Here is a 25,630-nt window from a genome sequence, read left to right on the forward strand (position 1 = left end):
CTTCACTCAGTTTCTTTTAAAATTAATTTTCCTATTTCTTTCTAATAATTATGAAATAATACACATTGCTAGTGATTCAGAAAGTGGAGAAAAGGTAAACCACACATCTTCTGTAATCTTATCAACAGAGATGATCGCTGTATTTTTTTTAAGATTTTATTTATTTGTCAGAGAGAAAGGGCACAAACAGGAGGAGTGGCAGGCAGAGGGAAAGGGAGAAGCAGGCACTGAGCAAGGAGCCAGTTGTGGGACTCAACCTGATCCAAAGGTAGACGCTTAACTGACTGAGCCACTTATATTTTTAAATTTTTATATATTTTATTTAATGTCTGAATTTATGTTTATGTGGAGGCATTTCTTACTGAATACATATTTTCTTTCAATTAAATGGGTTAATGCTTATAAATATTTAAAATAAAATTCAGTCATATTGACATGCTATGTTATGTCCTGCTTTTCATTTAAGAGTATTTCATGGGGGGCGCCTGGGTGGCTCAGTGGGTTAAAGCCTCTGCCTTCGGCTCAGGTCATGATCTCAGGGTTCTGGGATCGAGCCCCACATCGGGCTCTCTGCTCAGTGGGAAGCCTGCTTCTCTCCTCTCTCTGCCTACTTGTGATTTCTCTCTGTCAAATAAATAAATTCTTTAAAAAAAAAAGTATTTCATGAACATCTTTCTTTTCATAAATGAATATCTGTAAGATATTTTTTAATTTTAACTCTTAATTTTGAGATAGTTTTAAATTTTCAAAAAGTTGCAAAAATAGTACAGAGAATTCCTGTTTACCCTTCCCTTAGCTTCTTCTAATGTTAACACCCTATATAACCATAGTACTCTGACCTAAACCAGAAGATTAACATTCATGCAATACTAATAACTAATCTATTATTAGAATTTTATCAGTTGGACCACTAATGTCTTTTTTATGGTTCAAGATTCAGTCCACGATCCCACACTGCATTCAGTTTTTATGTATCCTTAGTCTCTTCCAATCCGGGACACTTCCTCAGAATTAATATTTCCTTCCTTCCCTTTTCCCCTCCCTCCCTCCCCCTTTCTCTCTTTCTTTCTTGCTTTTGTTCTGATCTTCCAGTTCTTTCTTTCTTTCTAGAACACACACACACAAGCCGAAGAGGGAGGGACAGAGAATCTCAAATAGACTCCCTGCTGAGCCCAGAGCTGGCCTGGAGCTCCATCCCAGGACCCTGAGATCTGACCTGAGCCAAAATCAAGAGTCAGGCTCTCAACCGACTGAGCCACCCAGGCGCCCCTTGATATTTTTAAAGAGCACTAGCCGGTTATTTTGTCTCGATTTGGGTTTGCCTAGTGTTTTCTTATGATTAGATTGAAGTTATGCTTTTTTGGCAAGGATATTACATTTTTGGCACGAGGACCACAGAAGTGTTTTTATCCCCATCTCAGTGAATCATTTCAGGAGCTACTTGATGTTAATAGTGTGAACTGTTCAACATATTGCTGGTGATACCAACTTTGGTCACACGATTAAAGTAGTGAAGGCCAAGTTTGTCCACATAAAATTATTTTTCCCCTTGCAAATACAGTTTCTCATCATATTTTTACTCTCTGATCTTAGTATCCCTTGACAATCTTGTCTTTCACCACTATTACTGTGGGGTCTGCCAAGTGGTGATTTTCTATTTCCATCTTTCCTTCAACATTTGATGCTTAACAGATCTCTGTGAGAAAGAGCTTTCTTTTCTCTTCCACTTATTTATTTATATGACAGTATGATTTTTAACTGTAACGTCTATGTATCTACATGTACACATATATACATATCATAATTCATTTAGGTGAATATTAATGGACATTGGGATTATTTTTTAGTACTTTGAGCACCGTGATGAACATACAGTTATTTCCCTAGGCTAAATTGCTGTACGAACAATCATTTCCATGTCAAAAGACACATACTTAAAAAGTACATATTTCCCTGTAGAAAAGTTAATACCTATGCCACTCAAGTAGCACTTGAGAGTGACTGCCCGCTTCCCCACACTAGGGACAGCATTTCTCACCAGCTTCTAATTTGTTGTCATATTTTGGGGAATGGGGCAAGAACACATTTTAGAGTGGGTGGAAATCACAAGGAAATCAGAGAAAGCTCACAGTTTAACAGAAAACTTCTTCCTGAGAGCTGCCCCACAGTGGAAAGGGATGCTCTGTATGGAAGAAAGTTATGCATCATCTGAAGTGTTCAAATCAAGATTTAAAACCACTTGCTGGGGTTGAGGTAAAGGGGGTTGGACAAACTGAGGCCTTTCTTGTTTCTGGGAGTATCTAACACTTTGGGCTCTGGCCATCTGCATATGTCTCTGAAGTAAGAGTGAACTTGGATGTCTTACCTTTCAGTGGTTGAAGGCCTCTCACTGTTGGACTTGGGAGTGTCTCCGTATTCTGGAGCAGTATTTCATGAAGTAAGTGTTCTTGTTTTCTTTTCTGAGTACTAAGAGTAGCTTGTAGTCTTAAATACCAAAGTCTAACCTCTGTTTTGTACAAACATTTGAACAGATCTATTTTTGAAAATCATATTTAGAAACAGACCTTTTTTAGATGTCCTCTGCATAAGAAGGAGATTTCACAATGGCAGTGGAAATGATCCAGATTAAGATTGTAATTTGGGGAAGCAGATGAGACTTCTGTAGAAGTTACCATTTTTATTGGCAAATAAATTGTAAACAGTTCCCAGCCCACAAATAAGTTGTATGCTAATGGTCATGTAATTGGTTCTTTGGAACATGCTTTCCCATGAAAACTATGTTAGCAATGCTGGTTTCTTAGAAAGCCCACCAAAGCCTATTTAACCCATAATGTTGATTCTTAAAATAGTGAAATCCTTCTTAGGTCACCATCATCCCTTGCTTGGGTTCCTGCAACCACTTCCTGACAACTCTTTCTTCATTCAGTCTTGCTCTTTTACTCTTTATTCTGCAGCCAGACTCATCTTTCTGAAATGGGAATCTGATATTGTCAGTGTCTTGCTTCGAACCTTTGCTCACCCTGAACTCAGGATAAAACCCAAACACCCTACAGGGCATACAAAGCCATGTGGGCCCACTTACATGAACCACATTTCCTTCTGCTCTCCTCTCCCCATTACTGTTGGTTATAGCATTTTAAAGTAGAAGTCTTCTATTTGAATTCTTAACCCCTCAATTTTACAGTTGTCTCCTTCATACCTACTTGGAGAACAGTTGTTTCTCTCTTTCTTTCTTTCTTCCTTTGGTTCTTCTATCTTGTTTTTTAAAAGCATTCAGCTTGGTTCTCATGGAGATAACAACTGGCTTTTGCATTCATATTTCATTAGTTTTTATTACTATCTAGTTGAACCACAATAATAAGAACGGCTAGCAGAAACAGGGACAATTTAAGACTCTGAAGAAGCACACAAACCAGTTACTAGGAACAGATGTGTGTGGGCACATAAAAGCATAGCACACTAGCCATGAGGGCTGTGTCTAGCCGTCCGTGGGCAGTATGCTTTCTAGACAGATTAGGAACCCCCTGAGAGAGTTCTCACATATTTTCATTATTCTACAACACTATATTCTCTCTTACCTATGTGTTTTCACTCATTTTATTGTTTCTTTATGGAGGGCTGTTTATGCAGGGCTGTTTCTCTCTCTTTTTGTGGTTGGCTTTACTATTTAGATATTAGCTTAGATTTTACTTTCCTCTAAAAGCCATTCCTTGTCACCTTAGACCCAATTAGATGTTCTTCCCGAACATCTTCTAAAGCATCTTGTGCTTATCCTTTTAATGGCTCATATAATACTCTTGGCATTTCTTCTGTACTTGTTTTACCTATTATATGTTCCTCAGAACAAGTACTGGTACCTTTTCATTAAGTATTCCTAGTGCCTAGCTCTATATCTACATATGTATTCCATTCCCTTTCTTCCTTCTCTCTTTTAATAGAGGTTTGTTAAGTACATACCAAATGCCAGCTACCCTGCTAGGTGCTTGGGATACAAAACAAGGCACAGTCCTTGTCCTCATGGTACTTATTTCTGAGAGTGACAAACAGTAAGTTAGTAAAAAGGAAGCAGATTTTGGAGCAAAGAATATTACTAGGGGTAAAGACAGTTATTTCATAGTGATAAAGGAGTTGATTCATCAAGAGAACATAATAGTCCTAATGTTTCTGCACCCAACAACGGACTTTCAGAGTACACGAAGACTGACAGACTATAAGGAGAAACAGACAAATCCATACTTATAGTCAGAGATTTCAATATCCCTCTCTCAAGGACTGATGTGACAAGCAGACAGAAAATCAGCAAGAATGTAGAAGCCATGAGTAGGACGTCAACCAACTTGATCTCATTGGCATTTATAAAACATTCTATCCAACGGAACAAAGTACATAATCTTTTCAAACGTATATGGAACATCTGCAAGATAGACCATATTCTGGGTCAGACAACAAGGCCCAATAAATTTAAAAGGATTAAAGTCATACAAAGTATATTCTCTGACCACAATGGAATTAAATAAAAAATTAATACCTGAAAGATGTCTGGAAAATCCCCAAATATTTGGAAACTAAGTAACATGCTCCTTAATGACTCATGGATCAAAGAAGAAATCAGAAGGGAAATTAGGCAGTATATTGAATTGAATGAAAATGAAAGCACAACCTATCAAAATATGTGGGATGTCACCAAGCAGTACTTGGGGGAAATGCGTAGTGCTAAATGCATATATTGGAAAAGAAAAAAGCTCTCAAATTAACGACCCCTGTTTCTACCTTAAGAAACTAGAAGAAGAAGACAAATTTACCTCAAAGTAAACAGAATAAAAGAAATAAGATCTGAGTGGAAACAAATTAAACAGAAAACAGAAAAACAATAGTGAAAAACACTGAAACACAGCTGGTTTTTTGGGATGAACAGTAAAATTGATAAACATTTGGGAATGGGGATATATTCAATATCTTGGTTGATAGTTTCATGGGTATATACATAGGTCAAAACTTATCAAATTATGTACTTTAAATATGTGAAGTTTATTTTATACTAATTAATTAGACTTCCATAAAACTAAAGTTAAGGAAAAGTGGGATTTCAGTTAAATGATAAGTAAGTACATGTAGAAAAATAAAACTGGGTAAAGGGATAAAGAGTGATGGTCATGTGTGTGTCAGTATTCTAGGTAGTGTGTTCAAGGAAGGCACTCCAAGGAAGTAAAATCTGAATAAGCGATCTAAATGAAGCTAGCAGGCCAGATAAGATGGTGTAGATTTGGGAATGTGGTTGGCATTTGTGATTTGGATAAATTCTGCATTAGTCTTGCTAAGGCAGAATGAGCAAAGAGGAAAATATTAAAAGACAAGATGTGAGAAGTTAGGAATCAGATTATGTAGCAGTTTTTACAGACATGGTTAAGAGTTCAGATTATCTATCATCTGTTTGTCTATCTGTCATTTATCTATTTTTAGTATAATTATTATTAATGTCTAGAATTTATAATATGAGGGAAAGAGCTTCCTCCCAGACTCAAAATCTCAATTGGCTGGTGAGGCCATTTGGGATACTTATTATTTAATTTGGTTTCTAGGAAGACTGCATTCAAGTCCTCAGTGGTCATTTGATCAAATGGAATTATGTTCTTCATCTTCTTCAGCTCTCTTATATTCCTCAGACCTGATGAGAGACAAAAACTGAGCATGACTTTTCACATCTTTTTTCTTCAGCATCCTGGCACAGGAAACTGCAGGGCATTAAACTTCTCAAAGTCATTTGCCAAGCCAGCCTTTACCACATTGGCCTTGTGTAAGTCCAGTCAATAGCAGGTAGATTCTTAGGTAGAGTAGCTAGCTTGGTGGTAAGGGCCTCTTTCCAGGACTTTAGGGAGTTAGCAGTGACCTTTTGGTCTTGGGGTATGATCTCTCAAAGGACTAATGAGTAAATGCCTTTTATTTTTATTTGTTTATAATATATAATTATATTAATATAATTTTAATTTAAATAAATATATTTATAATTTACTTATAATTTTTATTTATTTATAATATATATTTATAATTTATAAATACAAAAATTTATAATTTTTAAAGATTTTAACTAATCTCTGCATCCAGTGTGGGGCTTGAACTCACAACCCCAAGATCAAGAGTCGCATGCTCTACAGACTGAACCAGCCCAGGCGCTCCTAAATACCTATTAGAGCAAGTTTTTGCTCAGCCATTTTGAGATCCTTCACCAGCTCTGGTGGCCCATAGTAGCAAGTGGATTTTGTTTTTACTAAGATGAAAAAATGGAGACTTTTAAGCCAAGAGAGAAGTGATTATACTTATTTTACATTTAATAAATACTGCTGTGAATACTGTGAGGGGAATTGACTGTGGGGGCGAGAGGTGAAGAAGGGAAAATAAGAAGGATGCTCATGCACTAGTCTAAGCAAGATGATGTTGGCTTGGAACTAGTGTGGTAACAACATAGATGGTGAAAAATGATTAAATTCTTTAAAAAACTAATTAGATTCTAGTAATACTTTTAGGAGTAGACTTATTAATAGATTTGATATGAGGTATGAAGGTGAGAGAGGATTCCAAGATATGATTCAAGATAGCAGGTTTTTAATCCTGAGCAACTAAGTGAATGGTGGCATTATTTCGTGAAATGAGTTACTGAGGGAGGAGTGGGTTTTAGTGGGGCTGGAAATAAGAGTTTAGATTTCACCATATTAAGTTTAAAGACATCCAAATGACAATGTTAAGGTAACTGGCTATACAAATGTGTAACTCAAGAAGAGAGGCTCAGGCTGGAGATATAAAATTGGGATCTGTCAGCCTATAGATGATACTTGAAAATGGGCTTGATGTGATCACCTGGTGTGATAGCCAGCCTCCAGGATGGCCCCCCAGGTATTCACACTTGATGTAGTCCTCTCTCACATTGTACCACAGTTGGCCTATGTGACCAGTAAAATACGGCAGAAATGATGGTATGTCACTTCCTAGGTTAGGTTATAAAAGGCCCTGTGGCTTAATCTTGGACTTTGTCTATCTTGAAAAGTCAGAGGATAGACAACCTTTATGAGAATTCTGGTTCTAAAGAAGGGCAGAGAAATGGTATAGTAGCTAAAGGCAGTTGTATAGTAAAGACATGCTATTTTTTCTTATTTTTTCAAAGATTTTATTTATTTAGGAGAAAGAGAGAGCATGAGATGGGAAGGGGTCAGAGGGAGAAGCAGACTCCCTGCTGAGCAGGGAGCCTGATGCAGGACTCGATCCTGGGATGCCGGGATCATGACCTGAGCCAAAGGCCATTGTTTAACCAGCGGAGCCACCCAGGTGCCCTATTTTTTTCTTATTTTTTAAAAAGATATTTATTTGAGAGAGAGCAAGAACACATAGGAGCGGGGAGAGAAGGGGCAGAATGAGAGGGAGAAGGAGACCCTCTACTGAGCAAGGAGCCCAGTATGGGGCTTGATCCCAGGACTGGGAATCATGACTCGAGCTGAAGGCAGACAGATGCCCAATTGACTGAGTCACCTAGGTGGCCTGTAAAGACATTTTATTTTTATTTTTTTAAGATTTTTATTCATTTATTTGACACAGAGAGAGCACAAGTAGGCAGAGAGGCAGGCAGAGCAGAGAGGGGAAGTGGGCTCCCTGCCAAGCAGAGAGCCTGGTGCAGGGCTTGATCCCAGGACTCTAAGATCATGACCCAAGCTGAAGGCAGAGGCTTAACCCACTGAGCCACCTGGTTGCCCTCATAAAGACGTTTTAAATATGAGAATCTGCCTATATTTAATACAGCATTGTTTATAATAGCCACGATATGGAAGCAACCCAAGTATCCAGTGATAGATGAATGGATGTGTGCATACCCACACCCACCCACACATACACACAGTGGAATATTATTCAGCCATAAAAAATGAGATCTTGGCATTTGAAACAACAACATGGATGGACCTAGAGAGCACTGTGCTAAGTGAAATAAGTCAGAGAAATACCGTTACCATATGATTTCACTTATATGTGGAATCTAAAAAAACAAAGCAGGGGGTGCCTAGGTTGCTTTGTTGGTTAAGTGTCTGACTCTTGATCTCAGGGTCATGGATTTAAGCCCTGTGTTGAGGTCCATGGTGGGTGTGGAACCTACTTAAAATACATACATATATACATACATACATAAATACTGCTGGGGGGGAGATGGGGCAACTGGGTGATGGGCATCAAGGAGGGCACATGATGTTATGAGCACTGCATGTTCTATGCAACTCATGAATCACTAAATTCTGCCCCTGAAACTAATAATACACTATATGTTAGCTAAATTGAATTTAAATACAAAATTTTAAAAAAAGAAATAACATGTTACAACTCTTAAAACTTAATAAAATAAAATAATAAAATAGCAAAAAAAAAAAAATGAGACTGTGCATACTTGGTTGCTGCTGGGAATAATCCTGTGGATAGAGAGGTTGGTGATGTAAGAAAGAGGATAATTGAATGAGCAGTGTCTTTGAGTGGCCAAGAACAAATGGGTTATGGTTCACAAGGGGAGAATTTGACTTCAGGTAAGAAGAAAGGAAGTCCATCCATTGTTAATAGGTGATAGAGAATGTAGGTACAGATACAGGAAGTTGGTTACCTGGGTAGTGGGAAATAAAATTGCTTCTTTTCTCAGTGAAATAAGAAATGAGGTTTTCAGATGAAAGTGAGAAGCGGGAAGGAAATTTGGAGGTTAAGGACAGGGGAAGATGTGAAATAGTCCTTTCAGAAGGAATATGTCAAATGAATGAATGGAAGAGCCATATCTAGCCCTTTAACCTTTATTTAAAATGCTTCTGTGAGAAAATGCATTCTTAGCTGCAATGAGGGAGTCCAGAATGCATTCTTACTCCTCACCAGTGTGTGTGTGTGTGTGTGTGTGTGTGTGTGTGTAAGTCTCAGTGTAAGTAAAGAGAGAGAATGGCAGGAGTTAGTATTTTCCAGCTACAAGAAGCCGTGGTAAGTCTCTATATCTGTGTAAGACAACCGCTTTAGTACTGAGCAGTTGCTTCCCCCAAACACAGTGGAGGTGACCTCACAGTCAGAATCCCTTGCTCCTTTCTTGCATATGGGTTTATTCGCTTTTAAGCTCAAAGTTCCTAAATCCAGAGCAATCTGTATTTCCACACAATTTCTTTAAGTAATAAAACTTAAAGAAATCGAATTATGTCAAGCCAAGTGAAAAGAACACTTTGGAAGAGGAAGTTCATCGTTGCTTTGCATTTTTTTCTTTATAAATCTTCAGCAGATTTTATTATCTAGTTCTTAGGGAAATGTAAAAGTGGAGAAGAAAAATCTGCACAGGTGAGAAAAAGAATTAGGCAACCACTTTAGATTTTATGACTACCTTCAGCAGACGTTTCTGTTTTCTTTGGTTAGCCAAGTACTGATCATAAAATTGTGAGTTCATTAATATTTGCCCTATCCTGACTGGGAACGGTCACCCACATGGAAACATAACATGAAGACAAATTATATTCACTGTATATTATTAATAATATTATGATACACAATTTAACTACTGTGTACATGTTAGCTTATTATGGAAACCAGCCCATTTGCTGATAGGCTTTTTGAGAACTGTGAGTTCTGTCATTTCTGAGACCTACTTGTGCCATTCTAAACTATCTGAAGCATCAAAACGCTTTGAAAGCAGGCCATTGGTAATATAAGTACTAAGTTACTACCTCTTACTGACAAAGATAAAAGCAAAAAAGAATCCATTAGTAGAGAGTTGTAGAAGGTTTAATTCTTTTAGAACTTTGAAAGGCAAAGTTGATGCCCTGTTTTGAAAACAGGTGGTAAAAAGTTGGTCTCAGGTAGCTAACATATTAGGATTACTGTGTGTATGTTAGGCACTGTGCTAAGCACTTTGTGCCCGTTACCATTTATTCCTCCCAAGAACCTTGTGAAATAGGTCACTATTCTTTTTTTTTTTTTAATTTTATTTATTTATTTGACAGAATGAGAGAGACAAAGAGCAGGGGGATTGAGAGAGGGAGAGGGAGAAGCAAGCTCTTCCCAGGACCCTGGGATCACAACCTGAGTTGAAAGCAGGTGCTTAACCAACTGAGCCACTCAGGTACCCCAATAGGTCACTATTATTTTATAGCTGAGAACACTAAGGTTTAGAGAGAAAAGGTACACAGATGTAACTGGTTTGAAATCCCAAGTTTGAACCCAAAGCCTTGGTCTTTCTACCACACCAGCTTGCTGTCCCTAAAAAGTCTGTTAGTGACCTCTACAATATTATAGAACACATTTTTGCATGTGGTTGGGAGTTGGGAAAAGGTGCTCCCGAGTCACCAGCAACGGTTCACTAAAACCAAGTCATGCATTATCTTTCTGATTCTGGTGGATTGGTGAACTGGCTTATAGTAACAGACCAACCCTCCTGCCAGGACAGCTAGGAAAGAAGGATGAATAGGAAAAAACATCTGTTTGATGGTGTTGGAAAGTATCAAGATAGCCAGGATTGAGGGTTTGAGGTCCCAGAGAGGAAGGTACAATGTGAGGCTGACCATCTAAGCTGATTTCTCCTTAATGCATGTATCAATTTTATCAATGTATTAATTTCTCTGCTGAGAGCAGAGAAAGAGAGTAGAAGTGGGCTGTTAAGAGGCCAAGGGGCTAAGCAGAGCTATTGGCAGTCTCATAGTGCTAGAGAAATACAGATTTAAGTGCATGGCCAACCAAGGTGGCAGGGCCCTGGTAAAGGTTTTGGCTTCTGGTTGGGTCCTCTGAAGGACTACACTGAAGAAAGGGTAGACCACATATAGACCAGTCTTACAAAAAACTAAATTCAGCTTAATTAGCTAAACTCTAATTAGATTAAGGTGATATAATTCTGTTCTAATTGCTTGCCAGAAGTTTAAAGAAATTCTTTCTGGGCACCTGGGTGGCTCAGTGGGTTAAGCCGCTGCCTTCGGCTCAGGTCATGATCTCAGGGTCCTGGGATCGAGTCCCGCATCAGGCTCTCTGCTCAGCAGTGAGCCTGCTTCCTCCTCTCTCTCTGCCTGCCTCTCTGCCTACTTGTGATCTCTCTCTGTCAAATAAATAAATAAAATCTTTAAAAAAAAAAAAATAAAGAAATTCTTTCTGAAAGAAAAAGAAAAAAAAAAAATCCTTTCAGAGGAAAATACCTCATGCAGAACCTCTACAAATTTCCCTTACAATGTCCACCATTCATTCAAAAGTTACCAAGCATAATAAAAGACAGGAAAAAATAGATACTAAAGATTCACAGGTGATTCAGATATTGGAGTTATCAGACTTGGACTCTAAGATAACAGTGGTCAGTGATTAATATGCATAAAAAAATAAGTGACAAGGTCAAGAATTTCTCCACAGAGGGTGCTTGGGTGGCTTAGTGGGTTGAGCCTCTCTGCCTTCAGCTTGGGTCATGATCTCAGGGTTGTGGGATCGAGGCCTGCATTGGGCTCTCTGCTTAGTGGTGGGCCTGCTTCCCCCTCTCTCTCTGCCTGCCTCTGCCTACTTTTGATCTCTCTTTGTCAAATAAATAAAAATAAAAATCTTAAAAAAAAAAAAAAAGAAGTTCTCCAAGGAACTGGAATATATAATAATGAATCAAATGGAAATTCTAGAACTGGGGAAAACATAACAGCAAATTAAAAATGCAATAGGCAAATATAACAGCAGATTACACAAAGCTGAAGAGAGGATTTATGATCTAGAAGATAGATCTGTAGAGAATTCCTAGACTAAAGTTCGGAGACAAGAGGATAGAAAACAGAAAAAAAAAAGAAGAGGTCTATGAGATATAGTAAAAAGATTTAACATACAATATAAATGAAGTTCCAGGGCACCTGGGTGGCTCAGTTGATTGAGCGACTGCCTTCGGCTCTGGTCATGATCCTGGAGTCCCAAGACCCAGTCATGCATCAGGCTGCCTGCTCAGCAGGGAGTCTGCTTCTCCCTCCTATCCTCCCCCCTCTCCTGCTCTCCCTCTCATTCTCTCTCTCAAATAAATAAGTAAAATCTTTAAAATGAAGTGAAATAAAATAAAATAAAAGGAGTTCCAGAATGGGAGAAGAGACAGAATGAGGCAGAAACAATATTTGAAGAGATTGTTACTGAAATTTTTTTTTCAAAATTTATGAAATATATCAAATCAAGAAGCTATATAAACCCAAGCAGGATAAATTCAAAGAAAAACATACATTTTAATAAAACTTCCCAATATCAAAGACAGATTACAGATTACAAACAGCCAAAGGGGATATTGTCTCTCAGAGATGAAGGTAAAGACATTTTCAAGCAAATTAAAATTGATAGAATTTGTTGCCAGCATTTAAAAAATTATAAAAAGGCAGGATTATGGTTCTCAACAGCATCATGGAATATAGGAAGGAATAAGTAATAGTGAAAAAGGTAGATATGTAAGTAAAGTAAATAAATATTAACTATGTAAAATAATAATGCCTTATGGGTTTAAAATGCATGTGGAATTAATGTAGCATGAATAACAGAAAAGGCTGGGAGTAGCTATATGGAATTAAAGTATTCAGAGGTCCTTATTAATCTAAAAAGTGGTAAAAGATGTAATTTATATTATATGCTAATTGAAGTCAAAGACCTATTCCATAATTTCTATAATCACTGAAAGAATAGTAGCTAAGTGTATAACCAACAAACTAGTAGAGGAGAAAATAGAATAATAAAAAATAATGAGGAAGCAAGCAAGAAAGAGAAAAATGGGACAAATGGAAAATAGAAGAGTAAGATGGTAAACTTAAACACAAAAACATCATTAATTACACTAAATGTAAATAGACTATAAAGTCAACTAAAAGATAACAGTTGTCAGATTAGGTTGCCTGGGTGGGTCAGTTGGTTAAGCATCTGCCTTTGGCTCAGGTCCTCATCCCAGGGCCCTGGGATTGAGCCCCACATTGGGCTCTCTGCTGAGCAGGGATCCTGCTTCTCCCTTCCCTGCTCCCTCTGCTTGTCCCCTCTCTTTCTCTGTCAAATAAAGACTTAAACAAAATAATTTTCTTTTTAAAAAGTGGAGCATCTGGGTGGCTCAGTTGGTTAAGCAGCCAACTCTGGATTGCTGCTCAGGTCTGATCTTAGGGTGGTGGGATGGAGCCCCATATCGGGCTCTGTGCTCAGCAGGGAGTAGGAGCCTGCTTGAAATTCCCTTCCTTTCTTTCTGCCCCTCCCCCTGCTTGTGTGTACACTCTGTCTCTAGAATGAATAAATACATTTAAAAAAGAAGTAATTATATGCTGCTTTTAAGAAACACATCTTACATATGAAGATGCAGAAAAAAGTAAAACCTAAAAATATGGGACAAGTTTTATTGAGCAAACATGAACACAAAGAAGCTGATGTAGCTCTACTGACATCAGAAAAAGAACACTTTAAGGCAAGAAACTGTGAAAGAAATTTAATCTATAGGGGCACCTGGATGGCTCAGTTGGTTGAGCAACTGCCTTTGACTCAGGTCATGATCCTGGGGTCCTGGGTTTGAGTCCCACATCAGGCTCCCCCTGCTCTGTGGGGAGTCTGCTTCTCCTTCTCCCTCTGCCTGCCACTCCCCCTGCTTGTGCTTTCTCTCTCTCTGTCAAATAAATAAATAAAAATCTTAAAAAAAAAAAGAAAGAAATTTAATCTGTAATTAAAGTCGTCTCTTAAAGAAAACCCATGCCACGATGACTTCACAGTGAGCACATTTTCCCAAATATTTGAGGAGGCAATAACACTAATGATATAAAACATCTCAGGGGACAAAAGGCGGAAAAACATTTCCCTATTTATTTTATGATTTCAGCAATCTTAGTCCTCTGTGGCGTTCCCCTTAGCTATTCTGTATGGCTTAGAACTAAAGTTTACTCATACCTTTAATGTGTTCCTCAACAGATATTTAGCCAATGTCATATTTTGTTCTCTTTACTCAGCTCAGATAGGCCCCATGGCAAAAAATGATCCAGTGACACTAAATTATTCTCCCCCAAATATACTGGCCAACTAGCATAGAACAGTATTCCAGAAAAGAAAGAGATTTTTGCTGAGAGATTAGCTTCTTCCCCATTCCCTACATTGGAAACTGATAACGGTAAGATTTAAGTTAATTTGTCTGCTTGTTTTTCTCCTACAGACTCCATTAATAATATACCTCTTTCATTTCCTGATTGACTATGCTGAATTGGTATTTATGGTAAGTAACCTTCCACATAAAGTCAATACGTATATACCTTTTAGGGTCTTTTATCTTGTTTTTAAGAAAAATTATCTTATAAGAGCTTAGGAGTTTCTGAGAGTATAAAAGCAAAGCCCTATCCTTAATTTGAATTCCATACTGTGGATAATACCGTATAATCCATAATACTGTGATAGTATTATGGAAATATAGGGAGTAAGTAGTCTCTGACATTTGACCAATTCCAATTCCTTATACTTGGTTTCTGGACTGTGTAGTCTCAAACTGTGTAGTGCCAAGATTCTGTGATTGGTTTTTTTTTTTTTTTTTTTTTTTTTTTTTTAAAGATTTTATTTATTTATTTGACAGAGAGAGATCACAAGTAGGCAGAGAGGCAGGCAGAGAGAGAGGAGGAAGCAGGCTCCCTGCTGAGCAGAAAGCCCGATGCGGGACTCGATCCCAGGACCCTGAGATCATGACCTGAGCCGAAGGCAGCGGCTTAACCCACTGAGCCACCCAGGCGCCCCTCTGTGATTGGTTTTAATTGTGGTGCCAGTGTAGAGGGCATCCTGAATTTCCCAAGCATTCTACCAAGAGATTCCATGCAGTGGACATAGGTCTGATGCGACTCTTAGGGGCAGTAACCTTCAAACTTGAGATGACAGGGCTGTTTTGAGAGAAAGTAATTTGAAACACTTGCCTATGTCGGGATGAAAATCTGGGTCAAATAGGAGGCCCACTGAAATCTTTCTTAATCATTATAATGGCTCCTGTTTCCTGAGGATTTACTTCATGTTAGGCACTTGACAGACATCAGGCCTGCAAAGCATTGGGTGTTATTCCTGTTTTACAGAAAACTTAAGTAACTTATAATTAAAGAGCAGATGTGGTCCACCAGGCTAACATAAATCTTGGTGGGTGCCAGTCCTCAGGGATTTCCAGTCTAATCTCCCTGTAGGGCTTTACCTTTGGGTAGTCAAAGCGAGAGTTGAGGTTCTGCCTGACTGTAAGAGTTCATTACCGAACAGTCCACCACTATCCCAAAACTCTAGGCCCTGGCAGCATTCCATCCCTCCTACACTATTATTTCTCTTTCTCTTGACAGATCACTGATGCACTCACCGCCATTGCTCTGTATTTTGCAATCCAGGACTTCAATAAAGTTGTGGTAAGTAGTCAGCGGGGGAGACAGCGGGGGAGACAGAACTGGTGTTTTTGGTAGTCTTCTGGTCTGTGTTGCTACAAAGAATCAAAGGTCATGTACTTAAGGATTCAACTGTTTAAAAATACTAAGGAGTGGGAGAGAAGCTTCTGGCCTGTGAAGCCAGCCCTGCAATGGTCAAACCCGAACCAACAAGACAGCTTTATTAATAGATACAAAGGGATCAATTTAATCTGTGTAGCTTAATATCCACCTGTGCAAGTTCAGACTTTTTTTTTTTTTTAAGATTTTATTTATTTATTTGACAGAGATCACAAGTAGGCAGAGAGGCAGGCAGAGAGAGAGAGAGGGAAGCAGTCTTCCCGCCAAGCAGAGAACCCGATGCGAGCCTTGATCCCAGGACCCCGGGATCATGACCTGAGCCAAAAGCAGAGGCTTTAACCCACTGAGCCAAAATTCAGACTTTCTGGACCAGAGCTAAACTACAATTATTAATGAGGACCCTTAAAAATCTTCCTTTCATGAATACAGATTTTAACTGTTATGCCTATTGGAGGTAAAATTGGATTCCCAACGTAGATTCTGTTTCCCTGCAGAGAGCAATCTTATTTGGAAAACTTATTTTTTATTTTTTTATTTTTTTAAAGACTTTATTTATTTACTTGACAGACAGAGGTCACAAGTAGGCAGAGAGGCAAGCAGAGAGGGAGGGAGAAATAGGCTCTCTGCTGAGCAGAGAGCCCGATTCGGGGCTTGATCCCAGGATCCTGAGATCATGACCTGAGCCGAAGGCAGAAGCTTTAACGCACTGAGCCACCCAAGCACCCTGTTATTTGGAAAATTTAGCATGTAGTAAATGTCTGTAGAAAGTATTGATGTAAACTTAATCTTAATCCCTATGCAGTAGCCAAGGGGAAAGGTATATTGTGACCATTTCCATTTTCCTGGGTTCTAAAAGAGTTAACAGATTAACCATATGCACTATCCATGTAGTTATTTTAAAAATTGGCTGCAGTCCTCCGTGACTGGCTGGGAGCCACTGAGAGGATTTAGACTCAAGGGAGAGGAGGACACATCCTTTTTGTGTTGTCTGTTTATCCTTCATTTTCACTTCTGTTACTCGGTAATAGAACCAGAAGGAGCAGTTTGCCTTTCTATGGCACTGGTCATGAGTAATAAAGCTGTTGAATTCTAGAATTACGGACCTCAAAGAGATTTATAAGATATCTAGGTTGGGAATTTTTAACTTGGGGTCCATTTATAGGCTTAATAGGCCTATAAAACCCTTGAATTGGGGCACTTGGCTGGCTTAGTTGGCAGAGCTTGTGACTGTTCATCTGAGGGTTGTGAGTTCAAGCCCCACATTGGGTGTTGAAATTAGTTTAAAAAAAAAAAAAACAAAAACCCTGCATTTTAGAGATTTATCATTGAGACCCAGGGAGTGTACATCTTAAATCAGCAGAGCATTTGGGATTACATTTATAAACCTGAGAGCATTATGCTAACTGAAGTCAGACCAAGACAAATACTGTGTGATCTTATTTACATGTGGAATCTTAAAAAGTCAGCTTGTTGGGGGGTGCCTGGGTGGCACAGTTGGTTAAGTGTCTGGCTCCTAGTTTCTGCTTAGGTCCTAATCTCAGGCTCATGAGATTGAGTTTTGTGTCAGCACATGCTCAGTCCGGAGTCTGCTGAAGACTCTCTTCCTATGCCCTCCCTTGCCACACTCACATGCATGTGTGCTCTCTCTCTCTCTCTCTCTCAAATAAATAAATAAATCTTTAAAAAAAAAGTCACACCAGGGAACCCGATTGGTTTGGTTGGTAGAGCATGCAACTCTTGATCTTGGGGAAGTGAGTTCAAGTCCCACATTGGGCAGGAAGCTTACTTTAAAATAAATAAATAAATCAACCTCACAGAAACAGACACTGTACATTGGTGGTACATTGGCTGTTGCCAGGCCGGCGGGGGGACGGTGTGCATTAGGGAGTAGGGGAAATGGGAAGATGTTGGTCAAAGGGTACAAACTTCCGGTTGTAAGATGAGTAAGTTCTAGATATCTAATGTACAGCATGGTGAATATAGTTACTATTGTATACTTGAAAGTTGCTAAAAGAGTATGTCTTGGGGTGCCTGGGTGGCTCAAGTCAGTTAAGTGTCTGCCTTCGCTTGGGTCATGGTCTCCTCACAAGCTGAGGCATGCAGAGATAAATTAGCTCCACCCTGAATTTTTTTTTTTTTTTAGGATTTTATTTATTTGACAGAGAGAGAGACAGCAAGAGAGGGAACACACGTGGGGGTTGGGGGGTGGGAGAGGGAGAAGCAGGCTTCCCACTGAGCAGGGAGCCGGATTCAGGGCTCGATCCCAGGACCCTGGGATCATGACCTGAGCCCAAGGCAGACACTTAACGACTGAGCCACCCAGGTGCCCCAAGATTTTTTTTTTTTTTAAAGATTTTATTATTTATTTGACAGAGAGAGAGATAAGTAGGCAGAGAGGCAGGCAGTGGTGGGGGTGGGAAGCAGGCTCCCTGCTGAGCAGAGAGCCTGATGTGGGGCTCCATCCTGGGACCCTGAGATCATGACCTGAGCCAAAGGCAGAGGCCTAACCCACTGAGCCACCCAGGCACCCCAATTTTTTTTAATTCAAAAATTTCTCTTGAAATATAACATATGTATGCATATTGAAATATAACAAGCATCTGTGTATAAGGTGATTAATGATCATGGAGACAGTGCAGCCAGGTAATTACCTTTTTTTTAAGATTTTATTTATTTATTTGACAGAGATCACAAGTAGGCAGAGAGAGAGAGGAAGGGAAGCAGGCTCCCCGCTGAGCAGGGAGCCTGATCCGGGGCTCGATACCAGCACCCTGAGATCATGACCTGAGCTGAAGGCAGAGGCTTAACCCACTGAGCCACCCAGGCGCCCCCAGGTCATTACCTTTAATTTTAGGCCACTTTTAACCTCTCCTATGGTAGCTTTAAATCTCATCATTGTCAAGGCTGCTGAATATACCTAGAAATATTTATCTTTGGATTTTAAATTATACTCCTTAACCTCATTTATTGTTATACTTTTAATATTTTCTTGGTGTGTGTGTGTGTGTGTGTGTGTTCACTTTTCCTTAGACTTTTAGCCATTTGCTTGTCTCTGACTGGATCCAGTGGGGGCTTTTTAAAGGAATTTTTGTTATTCTTCAAGGAGCTGAGTCAATATTGGGCCTGTGAGGCCAGGCATAATGGGGGCTTTGCTGGAGAGACTGGGGGGAGACAAAAAGAGATGTAGCAGAGAATCTGGGGAATGCTGACCTGACTGCCCTCACCTGCAGACTCTCCTTTTATAAAATCTCCCTGTTTCAAATTATTTTGGAAGAGTGGGGTGACAAGGAAGTACTTTTCTTTGGTCGTTGGCACAGTGTCACCTCTGCGTAGGTGTCCGTTGAGCTGCCCCCCTCTCCTTCTGTAGTCCTGCTGACCAGCTTGCGGAATAGGTCCGTCTTTCCACCTGTCCTCTGGCTCCTCCTGGGTCAACCCCTGTTTCCTCTCAGTAGCCTTCTTTGTGGGTCTCGGCCCATACAGGTGGCCGCCTTTTTGCAGGAACTCCAGGACCCTTAGGTAGCGGGGCCTGGACTCCTTTTTCAACCACTGCTGCAGCTGACCTCAGTAAGTGCTTTATCTGCCCAGCCAGCCCTTCTGATAAAAGCACCTACTTTATATATTGTCTTTTTAATTACACAACCCCACCTGTGAATGGTAGCCTAACTCTTACAGATGATAATTCCCTGCTGTCTAACCTGAACTCTCAGAGATGATCAAAGGAGGTTTTTGAAGTTGGTTCATGTTTTCTGATTAAGCTTCTAAATCTGTGCAAGAAATCTGGACTTACCTGTATTCCTGTGATAACTCCTCAATTTTCTTTTGAACTGAAAGATCTATCTTTAACATTTCTAAAACACTTTTCCATTAAAAAAAATTCTGAAATACCTAAGACATGCAGAAATATGTAAAGAATAATACCTACTGTGAACTTATTTCAGGTTCAAAAATAAAACATTACATGGAACACGTGGGTGGCTCATATGGTTGAGTGTCCAACTCTTGGTTTCAGCTCAGGTCATGATCTTGGGGTTGTGGGATGGGGCCCTGTGTAGGGCTCTGCGCTCAGTGGGGAATCTGCTTGAGATTCTCTCCCTCTCCCTCTGCCCTTCCCCGACTCATGCTTGCACGCTGTCGCGAATAAATAAATAAATAAATAAATAAATAAATTAAATATTACGCTTGTACTCACTTCTGCAATTTTCATCTCTTTATTCTTCCTCTCACCAGTTACCACTGTTGTGGATTTAGTGTTTATTGTTACCTCACGTGGCCTTAACTTTTGCTGTTTGTATGGATCCTAAATAACATGTAGTATTATTTTGTATGCTTTGAACTTTGTATGAATGGCACAATACCATATGTATTCTGTATGTGCCTTTTTCATTATTAAATCTTCTGTCTTGCACAGAGAGTGAAGCCCTTGCTCATTTAGCTCCTCAGCAATACACTGTTTTATAATTGGTTGCAGCATTGGTTTTATACTCTTGAAATAAGATTCTCTGACCATTAAATTAAATCTACCATAAAAGCTACCCATTTTGGGTTCAGAGGCTTTTTCCGCCTATAGGCTGACCCGTGTTTGCTTATAGGGTTACCTAACTTTTTTTCATTCTGGAGCACACCCATGAATTTGTTGGGACACAACAGGAGAAGACAAGAGCTTCCCACCCCCATCTCACTCCCTCTAGACTCTATAGCTGCCCAGCCATACCCAGCCCTCCTACTTCTCTTCATCCTGGCCATTCCCCACTTCCTCTGTGGAAGGCAAAAACTTGAAACAGGAGAGCTTGGAAGAAAACCCAGGATACGGTGACATTCAGGGGATCATTTCATTTTGTATGAAAGTATTTCACTTTGCTGATAGAATTTTGGAGTCCTTTGGCCACTCATGATAACTCTTTTTTTTTTTTTTTTTTAAAGATTTTATTAGAGAGAGAGAGGCAGAGAGAACACAAGCAGGGGGAGGGGCAGAAGGAGAGGGAAAAGAGACTCCCTGCTGAGCAGGAGGCCTTGATCCCAGTGACTTGAGCCCAAGGCAGATGCTTCACACACCCAGGCTCCCCAGTGATAACCATTCAGAATGGCCAAGAACATTGATTTGCCACTATTCATTCAGCCATTCAATAGATGTTTACTGTTTGCTCACTGTACCAGGTCCTGGCAAATAAACATTGTCCCTGTCCTCATGGAACTCATAGTCTAGTGAGGGAGACAGATATTAGTCACATAGATAAGAAAGTTGTAACCATGAACAGTGCTGTGAAAGAAGGTGTTACAGGGAGATTTCACTGGAGGGGGTGGTGAGTGTGCCTTCCTGAGGAAGAAATGATTTAACAGATTTAAAGGCGATGTGGAGCTAAGTAGGGAAAGAGAAGAGGTTGTTCACAACAGATACGGCATGTTCATGGTGCTGGAACCCAGGGAGTGAGGTGGGTGTGAGGTAAGCCTGGACAGGTAGGGCCATGTGGGCCACAGAAGGACTGCTGTCTTCATTCTAAAAGCAAGGGGAAGTAATACGTTTTGTCATTTCTTTTTGCCAGTTTAAAAAGCAGAAACTCCTCCTTGAACTAGACCAGTATGCCCCAGATGTGGCCGAGCTCATCCGAACCCCGATGGAAATGCGTTACATCCCTCTGAAAGTGGCCCTGTTGTAAGTATTCTTTGACAAAACAGGGCTCAGTGCCAATGAACGCAAGGAAAATCTGATGAGACTTTCTCATGTTGTTTGTTGTATTTTTGGAGATTTGCAGTCTTAGTCATCAAGTACTTGCTGTGGTTCTGTTGCACAACTGGGGTCCTGGCCAGCAAAGGAGACAGAGGCATTCTGTTTCTGTTGGGACAAAGCCTCACACAGGGACATGCACAATCAACCCTTCACAAACGCTTTTTCACTCTATGCTGATCTGGGCTCCAGCCTACTTGTAACCAGTGTTTCAAAAAAAAAAAAAAGTTCTTTAATTGTGTATTTGGATTGAATAAAATTCTGAGCTTTACGTGGCCATTATTTTGAGCAGCTCGAGGAGTTCATGTACCCCATAAGTCTTGCATTTGTAGTTTAGAAAACTAGAGCCAAATAGACCCATCCCAGCTGGGAGACCAGTGTGGGAGAGTGGAACTTACCAAAGCTCTGTAAGAGATTTCTCTGAACTTGCTCTGGGCTGACAGTAAATTTAATTCTGTCAGGTTATTCCCGTTTATATTCTGGAGATAGGCAAATCTGAATAATTATTCAGTCAAACTAATAGTCACTGAATATTAATAATATACTAGCTTTGAGGGATACACCATAAACAAGACGGACAGGTTTCTGCATGGGAAAACCTGACCTTGGCACTTCAGAATTAGAAGGGGCCTTGTGAGGACATTTTATTCAACCCTCTGCTTTGTGTTGAATCTCCTGTTCAGTATTCCGTATAGGTGGCCAAGCAGCTGCTTCTCGAACATCCACCTGCTATTTGGAAATGGCTTTTTCCCCCTCTCCCACCAACTTTCGAAGCTATGTATTTCAGAAATATTAGCAGGAACTGCCTAATAGAACCAGAGGTGTAGCAACATTATGAATCCCTTATGGACTCATATATCTCCTGGGGATTCTTTTTTAATAGCAGCAGCCATTTCTTTAAAGGTTGTGTAACAGGCCTATCTGTGGTTGTTGGAAAAAAATACCAACAATTTTGGGCCTTTGGCTTTAGAGCTGCTAATCTTACAGCCCTGGGAGGTATTGAATTTAAGGTCTTTATTGGTGAATAATAATTATAATCTGTCCCTGAGATGCTGGTATGTTTCTTACTATCTAACAATCAGAATTATGTAACTGGTCTCCCTTTTCACTCTGTCTGCCAGGAAACTCAGAGCCAGATTTGAAGCTGATTATCACAGTGCTGTAGAAGACCCATTTAGTCTTTTTTCCCCTTGGCCCTTATTTTTTTTCTGTCTACATTTTTCCTGGCCTTGCTTTTTTATTTCTATTTTTATTTTGCTATTAGTTTTTATTATCTGTTCTCATTTGAGCTTCCTCAAATCTTTTGTGGAAGCAGGATGGAAATAAATAAAATAATCATCCATTATGATGATATAAAATTTCCCTAATCAGCATTTTAAATTCATTTCTCAGTCCATTCCTTTCCATCTCAAGCAGAGACTAGGTTTTTCCTAGCTTAATTCCTTCCCAGGGAAAGTTCAAGGTGTCCTGTCTTGAAGTTTTGTGGCAACCAGCTTATTGAATTCAGCAGATACATATCCCGTCCTTGGAGTCTGACTGGTGGATACAGCTTGACCATCAAGAGGGATAACCCCAAGCTGCTTTGACCTCTTGGAGGAAAGAGGGAGGGGTAGCCTGCATCAGAGCTTAGGAGCCTGGTTGAGGAAAAGTTACTTTCCTGGTTTTCAAAGACAACTGTAGCCATTCCTAAAAATATATGACTCTGTGGGAATTGCTAAAATTTTATCATTTATGAGATCTGAAGTAATAAAAAGAACATAAGTTTTCGAGCCAGAAAGTCCTAATTTTGAATGTATTGATTAACTTATAAAACCTTGAGCAAGTTTCTTAACCACTGAGTCCCAGTTTTTCCATTGGAGGAATAATGGTGTTGCTAGCTTACTGGATCTCTATGATGATCTTCCGTGTAGCACAGGATAGGCAGTGGATGTTCAACATCTTATACTCATTGGTCCCAAGCCCATTTTGTTCTCTTTTACTTAACTCATTTCTAAGAAGTTGCCTTCCCTTGAGTTCAATTTTAGTAAATCTCTTGAATCGTGGCCTGTGGTGGCCAGGACTCCCTGGTGCTCTGACTGAGATTACTAATGCCAACATTGCATGTTTTTCCACAGCTACCTCTTAAATCCCTACACGGTCTTGTCTTGTGTTGCCAAGTCTACCTGTGCCATCAACAACACCCTCATTGCTTTCTTCATTTTGACCACAATAAAAGGTAAGGCTTCAAAGGAAAACACAAATCTCAGTCCCTGGTGTGTGTAGGGTTTTGTAATACTACTGCTGTGGATTTTTTTTTTAAACCATCCAAATGTTTAAGAATATATTTTTTTAATTATACAAGTAATACGAGATTGTTACAGGAAATTTAGATAAGCTCAGAGAAAAAACTTAATTAAAAGATGCTGAAATTCTACTACTCAGAGAGTTATTGTTAATAGAGATGGAAAAAATAAACAATGGGATGCCTGCTGGGCAGTCAGAAGAGCATGAGACACTTGATCTTGGGATTGGGAGTTCAAGCCCTGAGTTGGTATAGAGATTATTTTTTTAAAAATAAATAAATAAATAAAAGTTAAAAAAACAAACAGAAAATCTGGGAAAAGGGTTATGAAAATAGTAGCCCTCTGACTCTCTTCCCATGCCTAGTTCAACTTCGAAAGAACTACTTTCTGGTGTTTGCTGGTATTTACTTCTATATATATGTATATATATATATATGCACACATGTATATGTATATATGTATGTGCATATATTCTTTTAATTATACAAGTAATACGAGATTGTTATAGGAAATTTAGATAAGCTCAGATAAGCTCATATACATATGTATACATGTACATATATACATGTGTATATATACATATATATATACACATTTTTTAAAAAGATTTTATTTATTTATTTGACAGACAGAGATCACAAGTAGGCAGAGAGGCAGGCAGAGAGAGAAGAGGAAGCAGGCTCCCTGCTGAGCAGAGAGCCCAATGCAGGTTTCAATCCCAGGACTGTGGGATCATGACCTGAGCTGAAGGCAGAGGCTTTAACCCACTGAGCCTCCCAAGCGCCCTACTTCTGTATATATTTTTTTAGGATTTTATTTATTTATTTGAGAGAGGGAGATAGTGAGAGAAAGCACAAGCAGAGGGGAGGGGGAAAGAGAGGGAGGAGCAGGCTTCCCACTGAGCAGGGAGTCTGATGTGGGGCTTGATCCCAGGACCCTGGGATCATGACCTGCGCCAAAGGCAGACACTTAACCAATTGAGCCACCCAGTCTCTCCTACTTTTATTTCTTTTTTTTTAAATAATTTTTGAATTTTTTATTAACATATAATGTATTATTAGCCCCAGGGGTACAGGTACTTTGATATTTCTAAGTAAGAGCTCATATTGCTATTTCCTGAATTATAAATATTAGACATTATTTATTGCACTCCTCTAATGGGAGATAAAGATTCAGCTCTTTTTATTATCACTTCCCCTTTGCCTAATTTTCTTAGAGTAGTTATATCACAGCTTTGATTAATCAGTAGTCAGTACCTATAGTTTATGATACTGTATATATTGTTCATTGTTGGGCAAAGTAATAACTATAGTAATAACTATGATTACTTTCTCTTTCTTGTATAACCTTTTCTTTTTCCTGGGGTTAATAATTAATCTTTTTTTTTTGCTTTTGTTTTGTTTTGTTTTTTCTTAGTCTTTTTGTAACAATTCCTTCCCCTCCCCCCCAGTTGTTCTGGTAGACTATCAAGTGCTGAACAGGTTTTTTTGTTTTTTTTAAATATATTTTTAAAATTTATTTATTTGGCAGAGAGAGAGAGAGATCACAAGCAGGCAGAGAGGCAGGCAGAGAGAGAGGGAGAAGCAGGCTCCCTGCTGAGCAGAGAGCCCAACTTGGAGCTCGATCCGAGGACCCTGGGATCATGGCCTGAGGTGAAGGCAGAGGCCCAACCCACTGAGCCACCCCATCGCCCCTAGTGCCGAACAGTTCAAAAAAAAATGTTTAAATACATCAAAGAGTCTTTCAGTTCCATTATTTTTCTGAAGACCTCTCTCACACATCCACCATCATGCCCCAGTCTACCCTGGTGTTTTCTGGGCCTGGTGCAAAGCTGTCATACTGGGACTTCCCTTTATAATTCTTTTATGTCATTTTCTTTCTTTCCTGGATTCCTTCTCTCCTTTGATTTTTGTTTTGCTAAGGTATTTCCTCTAGTAGTTTCCAATAAAACGGTGTATGAGGGGTGCCTGGCTGGCTCCCTCAGCAGATCGTGCATCTCTTGATCCTGGGTTGTAGGTTTGACCCCCATGTTGGGTGTAGAGATGACTTAAAAATAAAAATCTTTTTTAAAAAGGGAGGGAGGTGTATGAGACACATATTTTGAGTTACTCTTTTTTTTTTTTTCTTCTGAAAACAGGTTTTATTCACCTCCCTACAGTAATCAAAAACCACAC

The 25,630-nt window shown here is 39.5% G+C and overlaps 1 protein-coding gene across 2 annotated transcripts in view; it reads left to right on the forward strand.

Annotated features, from left to right (window-relative positions):
* Positions 1-25,630, forward strand: part of PIGU (phosphatidylinositol glycan anchor biosynthesis class U) — a 90,926-nt gene that overhangs the window by 12,084 nt on the left and 53,212 nt on the right. Inside the window, exons 2-6 of one of the 2 annotated variants that reach the window (XM_059133465.1) lie at positions 2,373-2,437; positions 14,147-14,206; positions 15,294-15,356; positions 20,993-21,102; positions 23,289-23,389. In XM_059133465.1, the coding sequence (XP_058989448.1) occupies positions 2,373-2,437; positions 14,147-14,206; positions 15,294-15,356; positions 20,993-21,102; positions 23,289-23,389 (399 nt within the window). The remainder of the gene's footprint in view (positions 1-2,372; positions 2,438-14,146; positions 14,207-15,293; positions 15,357-20,992; positions 21,103-23,288; positions 23,390-25,630) is intronic. The other variant, XM_059133466.1, reaches the window with a different exon arrangement.

This window comes from Mustela lutreola, chromosome 9 (assembly GCF_030435805.1).
Source record: "Mustela lutreola isolate mMusLut2 chromosome 9, mMusLut2.pri, whole genome shotgun sequence".
Classification (NCBI taxonomy): Eukaryota; Metazoa; Chordata; class Mammalia; order Carnivora; family Mustelidae; genus Mustela; species Mustela lutreola.